The sequence below is a fragment of the Solanum stenotomum genome, chromosome 7 (assembly GCF_019186545.1).
Source record: "Solanum stenotomum isolate F172 chromosome 7, ASM1918654v1, whole genome shotgun sequence".
In the NCBI taxonomy this organism is placed as follows: Eukaryota; Viridiplantae; Streptophyta; class Magnoliopsida; order Solanales; family Solanaceae; genus Solanum; species Solanum stenotomum.
Window position 1 is genome coordinate 60,275,147 of NC_064288.1, and position 9,472 is coordinate 60,284,618.

A 9,472-nucleotide genomic window follows, 5' to 3' on the forward strand; every position below is an offset into this window, starting at 1 on the left:
AGCATCATTAAACTAGAAAACAACCAAAATATATATTTTAAATATTAAAGTGTCTTTAGATACATGTTTAGAGAGTTATTCCTTTCTATTTTTGTTGTCATTCGAATATAACTATTCGATTATATTAGATACATTTTTTCTTACCTGAATAGGAAAACAATGACCTTTTTTAAAATTTTACATTTATCCTTGTTAATTGATGTGGTGTGGAAACATCCCCTAGAAACACAGAAAAATGTATGCAGGCCTTCTCCCTATCGAGGTAGAGAAGTTATTTTCCATACATCCTCGGCTCAAGGCAAAATAATACAAAGCATTAAAGAGAAAGAAATAACGAAAATGAAAAAGTCATGACAAAATACTATAGACAACCTGACAAATCATATTGAACAGTAGTCATAATAAGATAAAACGATAATCGAAGTAAAAGACCAACATATAATAACCAAACTCAAAGGACAAGAAACTACAAGAGTAATACTACGACTTATAGACATCTAACATACATGATGTAAACAAATTGCATCACCAATCTAATAAAAAACAAAATCTCTCCCACTTTCTAAGGGACATGAGTAGATTTCCACTTTCGAGTTGTACATGATGCCACCTTTGGTTTTCGTGATCAAATTTGTAAGCTTTTACTTCTTTTAGTTGACTATGTAAAACATAGTTTCCATTCGAAGTAGAATGACTCGAACTCTTCATATACATTAAGCAATCCATGAAACGTGCAATCGTTGTAATAGTTGAGCTAAGGATGAATCTTGTAGGATGACAACTCCATTGCAAATCAGTATTTACAAAAGTCTTTGGAATTTGATTACCTATATACTCTAGTGATACCAAATTTGGAGCATCAATAATATCCAACATAGGATACTCATCCTCAAAACCGGAGAAAAACAAATGTTCAAGAGTTGGTGTTTCAATTTTAACACGCTGGTTCTTATTCATCCTTATTGATACTGACTTGATCTTTTGAAGATTCGGCAACTCAATCTTTTTTAACCCCGAACAATACTCTAGGGTGAAAGTGACAATCAAGGGACAACTATTAAGTAGAGTCTGAAGTATGTTATCGTTTAAAATTATATAAGATAGAGAAAGCTTTCTCAAAGAAGAACAATTTCCCGCCACACCACTAGATAACGAATCATACATTAGATCACAATTACTCAGAACCAATTCTCTTAACGATTTTGCTGCCATGATTTTAAAAATAGACCAGCGGTATGATCTACTAACATGAACTCTAAAGATGAGATTTTCTACACCATTCTGAAATGCGATATCAAGCCATTTATCAATAAGATGGAAAAAATCACTATTATAATGAACAAAATATGATAATTCAAACTTTTGTATAGGGATTTTTCCGTCCCTATATCTCTCCATGATATTGTCAACAATTTTCATATTGCGATTGAGATAATACGTTGTGAATTTCAAGTTGGAAAGAGTCAACCATGCTTGCAACCATGTTTTGGAGATAATGGTCATCTTGGTTGCTTCTTTAAAATTAAGACAACAAAGTATTTTTTGAATGAGACATTCCGGCAATATGTCAGCCATAGAAATTTCTACAATACAATTTTTTATATGAAGAAATCCCTAATTAATTTATTTATAGGTTGCAAATCAAGATAAAAGAAAGAAGATTAGGGTTTGGGCATACAAACATCGAGAGTTTCAAAGAAATTAGAGAGGTTACAAACTCAAATGTCTAAGGACTCCTAAAATATATTAGTAAGAAATATTATTATATATATATATATATATATATATACTATATTAAAAGTGTAAGGTTGTTGATAATGTTGTTCGAACTTTTTACTCTGCATTAAAATACTTCACTTCAGACAAAATCATTTTTTCACCGTTTTTCTTTAATTATAATTCCATTATTTTAATTATATAAATGTTAACTATAATAAGCATAATAAAAAAATAAATGGAAAAGACTATCTATGGTTAAATGAATCTTTTTTCAACTAAAATAGACTTAGATCCAAAAAAAAAATTCAAAATAATAAGCAAAAAAAGGGTTTTAAAAAACGTCCAAAAATATAGGGCCAAAAAAGGGCAAAAAACCGTCCAAAGAGTCCAAAAAAAATAGGAAAAGGTTTTCTACTCATTATTATTTAATTATTATCCAACTATTAAGAATTTAAAATCAATTAAATTTGTTATTTTAAAATAACTCCTTATTAAATTAGAAATAACGTGTCCTTTGATTAGCTTGGAAATATGTCAATTTATTAATATATTTTGATATTTAAGACATTATAACTAACTAAATGTGTAATTAAATCAAAATTATCGTGGGTAGGTAATCATAAAATAAATTCACATGAACTACAAGAAAACAGTGTCCATTTAAAGTACGTACAAATTGATGAATTTTATAATTCTGTAATAAAATAAACTGCATCACCAAACTAATAAAAATAAAAATGTCTCCCATACCCTGATTTTTCCCATCATATTTGTATACTTTTGCTACTTTTAATTTCATACACATCAAACGGTCCAATAAAACATGAAAACATTTCACATATGATATATCTAAAGATTTTAGATTCTGAAATTCAATAACATCCAATTCTTCTTTTCGTAAACCATAATAAGAAAAGTGTTCAAGAGTTGGTATTTGGATTTTAACAAGGTGTTTTGGTTTGCCATTTGTCTTAATGGAAACCAACTTAATATTTTGATGATTCAACAACTCAATCTTTTTCAATCCTGAACAACGCTCTAGTATGAAAGTGACAATCAAGGGACAACTATTAAGTAGAGTCTGAAGAATGTTTTCGTCTAAATTGATCCTAGTTAGAGAAAGTTTTCTCAAAGAATTTCATTTCGTAAATGAAAAAAACTCCAGACTACAATCAATGAGAACCAATTCTCTTAGTGATTTTGCTGCCAAGATTTGAAAATAGGTAGTTTTAATCCAGAACATCCTATGACGAGATCTTTTACGTCATTTTGAAGTGCAATGTCAAACCACTTATAAATCAGATGGAGAATTTCACTAGAATAAGTGAAGAGTCCATTGTTGGTAAGAAATCGTAAGGAAATACACTTAGCATGTGATATATTCCTTTTTTAAAATTGATTTTGTTGCATCAATTAAAGATTAATTGACAGTTGTATTTTGTTACTGGTATCATTTACTCACGTTGGCTAATCCCTAATTAATAGGGATATACAACTTTAAAATACTTAACGTACTATAATGTATGCAATAGTATATTATACATTATATTATAATGTTGTCTGACAACATCTTATCTAATCTATATTACTTTAAAAGCATGACCACAAAAACAGTACATATTCAAATTAGACTTAAAGAAATAAAACTCTACATTTATTTGATGAAAAACGATATGTTGAAGCTTTCTGCAACTTTTCTGTGAACCTACCCGAGAAAAAATAAATTTTCAAGAGTTGGTGCTTCAATTTTAACACTCTGGTTCTTATGCATCCTCATTGAAACTGACTTGATTTTTCGAAGATTCAGCAGCCCAATCTTTTCCAACCTGTTACAATACTCAAGGATGAAAGAATCGATCAACGGACAACTATTAAGTAGAGTCTAAAGCATTTTTCGTTTAAAGTTACATTACATAGAGAAAGCAATGGCATTTTGCCACGCCACTAGATAACGAGACATGCAATAGATAGTCCTAGAAAATAAAGTCTTTCAAATTATTAAAATTAAAAGAGTCTAAAATATACGATAAATGAAAATTAGAAGAATGAATAAATAAGTAGTCATAAAATATAAAATAAAATGAATATTTTCGAGAAAGTATTTTTGAAGAGTTGCAATTTATATTCGACTAATCAATTTGAAAATTACTTTTATCAATATATGCAGTAATTATGAAGTGAATCAAAGACTCTTAATAGACTGATTTAAGGCTCAACAAGAACAAGAACATTGTTGAACTCCAAGCTAGTTAGGCTCAGCGATATGAATCCTCAATTTCATAAACGAGTTGTTTGGAGATGTAACGTGTACCTCGATGAGTATATCCAGATGAAATTTGTATCAATTAGGAACTGAAAATCGAAGATTTCTACAGACTGATTCAATGCTACATAAACTACATAAACATACTCACAATGTGGATTTTCCACAACTTGTACAATTCTTAATCATCTTGCTACTAGTTTTAACCAAAACCATATGCCATATACGGGCTAATAACACACATTTCTTCCTAAAAAAGGGAAAAATTTCAACTTTCTTCTTGACGGATTCCATAGAAATAGATCTTTAAGATCACGAGGGATACAAAACAACCACTTCACACTCCGAACATCCACAACTTTATAGTCAGCAAATGAGTCTTTACAAGGAAAATCAAGCTCAGCGGGGTATATGGAGAGATTCTTAATACATAATTGCATAAAGAGAGAATTCGATTCATAGTAAATTCTTAACATGATCAAGCCTTTCGAGTTATTTTCCCCACCATAACAAGTTTTGTGATACAAAAGTAACAAAAAAGAAATTACCTTGAGAAGATCTTCGATTAAAGCAAGTACCATTGAGGCATTGACATCGTTGAGATTGAAAATTTTAGAACAAGAAATACTAGTTTTCCGCCTCCTACCAAAACTTTATGTTGACTACGTCATGCTTCAAGAGTTCAAGTTTGTTCACCTCTTCTTGCAAGTTCTTCATTATGCACGAGACCTCGAAGAACATAGCACAATTTCCATCCTTTTTCACTCATTGATCCATAGGTTCCTCCAAAAAGTATGGAGAAACAAGACTTTCATTGTATAAACCAAGATTGTTTGCAGCATCACAACGTGTCATGCTTCAAGTTTGTTCACCTCTTCTTGCAAGTTCTTCATTATGCACGAGACCTCGAAGACCATAGCACAATCTCCATCCTTTTTCACTCATTGATCGATAGGTTCCTCCAAAAAGTATGGAGAAACAAGACTTCCATTGTATAAACCAAGATTGTTTGCAAAATCACAACGTGTCATGCTTTAAGTTTGTTCACCTCCTCTTGCAAGTTCTTCATTGTGCACGAGACCTCAAAGACCATAGCACAATCTCCATCCTTTGTCACTCATTGATCGATAGGTTCCTCCAAAAAATATGGAGAAACCAGACTTTCATTGTATAAACCAAGATTGTTTGCAGCATCACAACGTATCCTAACCTCAGGACGCGTGAAAGTGTTATCTCTTGAATTAAACCACACTAAACTTCTAGATTCATGCACTAAAATTTCATCATCTCGGGAGATGAAAATTGGCTAACCCTCGTAATCTTTTGTAGGGATCGAAGCTATCTTGGTCCACGACTTTGCAACATCATACTCCTTCATTACCCACACATCCGTCTTGTTCTCAAAGTAACAAAACAAACACAAATTACCCCCTGAACACCCTACTTCGCGATAAAAAAACTCACCTTCTGGACCAGGCAACGCTACATTTCCAAATGTCTCATTTACCAGATCAAACGAAGAAATAAAAAATGTCGATTTACTATCACTAACACGATCCTCCGCACTCCAATGAAGTTTCCTATTCACAAACTTACCAGAATGATCCCAAAACACAATGCTCGGATACTCTTCGATTCTTTTCCAAGAATCACTTCTTAGACTATAAACACTAACATAGTAACGATTAATACAACTATGTTCTTTTCGCACAATTTCTACGACTCTGTAATCAATTCGACACTAATCAGTATCAGTACAACAACCAAATCCATAAGAAAAATCAACATCATGTTCACAACTCACATTAATTCCAGAAGAGGGCAATTTCTTCAACTTTCTAGTAGTGGGGTTCCATAGAAACAGATCTAAAATATCACGAGAAATACAAATCAATCCATCACAGGAACCTAAAATTCGATATCTATCACCAAATGAATCTTCACAAGAGAAATCAAGATCAGTAGGGATACGTTGAGGTTTTTCACAAATGGGTATTGGAAATTGTTGTGATATGAAAAGCTAAGTGGTGTGTTAACACGGTTTTAGTTAGTTAAGGGTAAACTAGTCATTTCCATTAGTTAGTTATAACAACCTACATAATGTTAGTTAAAAGAAGATTAGTTACTAACAGATAATGTGATGTATAAATAGCTCTTCTATCATTGTAATCCATAGGTTTTTGATTAATAACAGAGTCTTCTTCTTCCTTAGATATTTTCTCTCTAAGTTCTAGATTCTTCTTTTACGTTCATGGTATCAGAGCTCTCTTCCCAGTAGCTATTGGTGAAGACGAGTTAGATCTAGAATCAAAGGATCATTATAGATCCATCGATTCATTGTTGCTGATTTCCTTCAGTGCAGATTTCAGTTTGAAATTTGCATTTTTTTTGCTTCCGCGAAAAGAGATTCATCAAAGCAGTTCCAGTCAGGTGTTGAATCAGAGTTTGATCAATGGCTCCTGATCATGTAGCAGTGGATCTGGCTCAGAATCTCAATATTGGTCAAAATGTTGGTACATCTGCTCATAACAATGACAGTTCTTCTTCAAATCAAGGTATCGACTATAATCATCCTCTGTTTTTGAGTCCTACTGATATCAGTGGGATCAACTTGATTTCTTTTCAATTGCTTGGCATTGAAAATTATATGTTGTGGAGTAGATCGATTCAGCTAGCCTTGTTAGGAAGAAACAAGTTAGGGCTGATTGATGGGAGTTGCAGGAGAGAAGTATATGGTGAGGAACTATGGGGACATTGGGAAAGAGTTAATGCTATAGTGTTATCCTGGCTAATGAATTCTATTTCTAAAAGCTTGTTGAGTGGTATTGATTTTGCTTCAAGTGCTTTAAATGTGTGGAATGACTTGAAGGAAAGATTTGATAGAGTGGATGGATCTATAACATACAATTTGCACAAAGATATAGTTTCATTACAAAGGGTACTGCTTTTGTATCTGTGTATTTCACAAGACCTAAGACCTTATGGGATGAGTTTGAGGTGTTGGTACCATCTCCTTGTTGTAATTGTGAAAAATCGAAAGGTTTTGTGGAATATATGAATAGGCAGAAATTATATCAATTCTTAATGGGATTGAATGAATCATATCATCAGGCTAGGAGCCAAATTCTTATGATGAACCCTTTATCATCCATTAATCATGCATATGCTATGATTGTGGGAGATGAGAGTCAAAAAACAGTAGTTCATAGATCCAGTAGTAGTTTGGGACTGAGTGCTATGAATATGGAATCTGTTGCCTTATATTCCAAAGTTGGTAGTAGCTCAGGGGTGAGTCAAAGGTTTAAGAAGAACTCTCTGCTAGTTTGTGATTTCTGCAAATGTAAAGGACACAGTAAGGAGTTTTGTTACAAAATTGTAGGATATCCACCTGACTTTAAGTCTAAAAGGAAGGATCAGGGAAGTGAATCTGGACAATACAGTCAATCTTCAGCAGCTCAGGCTCATTTCTCTTATGGTTCCAACACAAATGTATAGGTTCCTGAGTGGGGAAAGAAAATTGAAAGTTCTCCTTATCATAACTTTAGTGGTGAATCTATAGCTGAGAATACTAAAGCTAATATGCAGTTAAGTCAAGCTGAGAAAAATGTCAAGCAACTACTTCAGGGGTGCATGTTCACAAATGATCAGTATGATCACATTCTCAGAATGTTTACGCAACAAAAACAAGATCAAGCTATATACCTGATTGCAGTGCAGTGAATACTGCAGGTAAAACATTCTTTGTCTCTGCAAATAATAAGGTGTGGATAATAGATACGGGTGCTACAAATCATATGGTGTCTAACTTGGAAATGTTATCCAAGAATTCTGTGACAAAACTTGATACTCCTAAAATTGTTTATCTTCCAAATGGTGATACTACTACAGTGACTCATGTGGGTACTTGTGATGTGTCAGCTAACAGTGTCATTACAAATGTGTTTCACCTGCCAAACTTTCAACATAATTTGTTATCTGTAAGTAAAATCACAAAGGAATTAGGTTGCTCAATTACATTCTTTCCTTATTTTTGTGTTTTCCAGGAACTTTACACTGGAAAGGTGAAGGAGGTTGGTAAAGAGGAAGGAGGATTATATTTGCTGTTAAGTCAGTTGACACATGAAACTGAAAGTGAAGTGAAGACGTCTGTGTGGGTTGTTCCTAGAGTGCTCTCCAGTATAGAATTGTGGCATCAAAGATTAGGACATGTGTCTTCTGTAGTACTTGCTAGAATGTTTGATATGAATAAAGACAATATGTGTAAGGTTTCTAAATGCACAGTTTGTCCTTGTGCTAAGCAGACAAGATTACCTTTTCCTTCAAGTAGTATTAAAAGTAATGCTTATTTTGACTTTATACACGTTGATGTATGGGGTCCAATGAGAAAGTGTAGTAACTCAAGCTATTTTCATCGTCGAAATTTCGAAAAGAAGCTTATGGTAAGTAAATTGTTGATTATTGATTGAAAATTTGAGATGGGTTTTGATGAATTGGGGATTAGAGATTAGAGAACGCATAGATTTTGAAACACACCTCATTTTCAGCAAGGTTTTCACAGGTAGCCTTGTGAGTATTTCAGATATTAACTCAGGAGGAAGAACTGGAACTGAATCGACCGCCATTGATGTTATTGCTCTGTGCTTCGATAACTCCATTAGCGGGCGGCTAAGCTTAAACCTCTTTCAAGAATTTGATAGAGTGTAACATAATATACCTAATTTTGAGTCTATATATTCGAGATATAAATATCTAAACGTATTTATAGGCAAGATACATATATAAATTTAAGTAATTAACTGTAGAATTTTTGTAGAAATACCCTATAAATGTTGATGAAAAAAGAAATAAACTATTTATTTTGTACAAATTAGCTTTATCCGTTCCTATTTAGTTGTCATTTCCTCAAAAGTTTTTGAATATAGAAAATTACGTGAATATAAGCAAATATATACTAGTTAATTAGTTAACATATCTATAGTTTAACTAATTTACAATTCGCTACTAACATTTAGCGTTAATTACATGGGTGGCACTTCAAGTTTGTATAATTCGTCATTAATATTTTTTTCGTTTGATTTGTATTGTATGTGACGGGTTGTATTTGTTTATGACGGTGATTTCCTTTGATTTTTTAGTTTTATCACCAGATACAAACAATCTTTTTTGTATGTAACTTTTTTTGAATAAACGTGTAGTTTTCGAAATTTGTATAACTTTTGTATAATGTAATTTGTATAATATAATGGAAAAATGCATAAGTATCCCCCCAGCCTATGCCCAAAATCCTTGAGACATACTTAGCATTTACTAAGGTCCTATTACCTCCCCCCCTCCTGATCTTATTTTATATATAATTTTCTACCCCTTTTCGGCCTACGTGGCACTATCTTGTGGGCCCAGCGTGTGTTGATAATTTTTTCAAGGATATTGTCACGTAGGCCGAAAAGGAGTAGAAAATTATATATAAAATAAGTTCGGGGGGGGGGGGGG

General features: G+C 32.7%; 1 protein-coding gene across 1 annotated transcript; it reads right to left on the reverse strand.

The window, feature by feature from the left end:
• Positions 1-361: 361 nt before the first annotated feature.
• On the reverse strand, positions 362-1,575 carry LOC125870114 (putative F-box/LRR-repeat protein At3g18150). Its single transcript, XM_049550471.1, has 2 exons — positions 828-1,575; positions 362-372 (listed from the first exon to the last, which is right to left on the reverse strand). Exons 1-2 carry the CDS (start codon positions 1,573-1,575, stop codon positions 362-364), a joined length of 759 nt encoding a protein of 252 aa, XP_049406428.1.
• Positions 1,576-9,472: the final 7,897 nt, after the last annotated feature.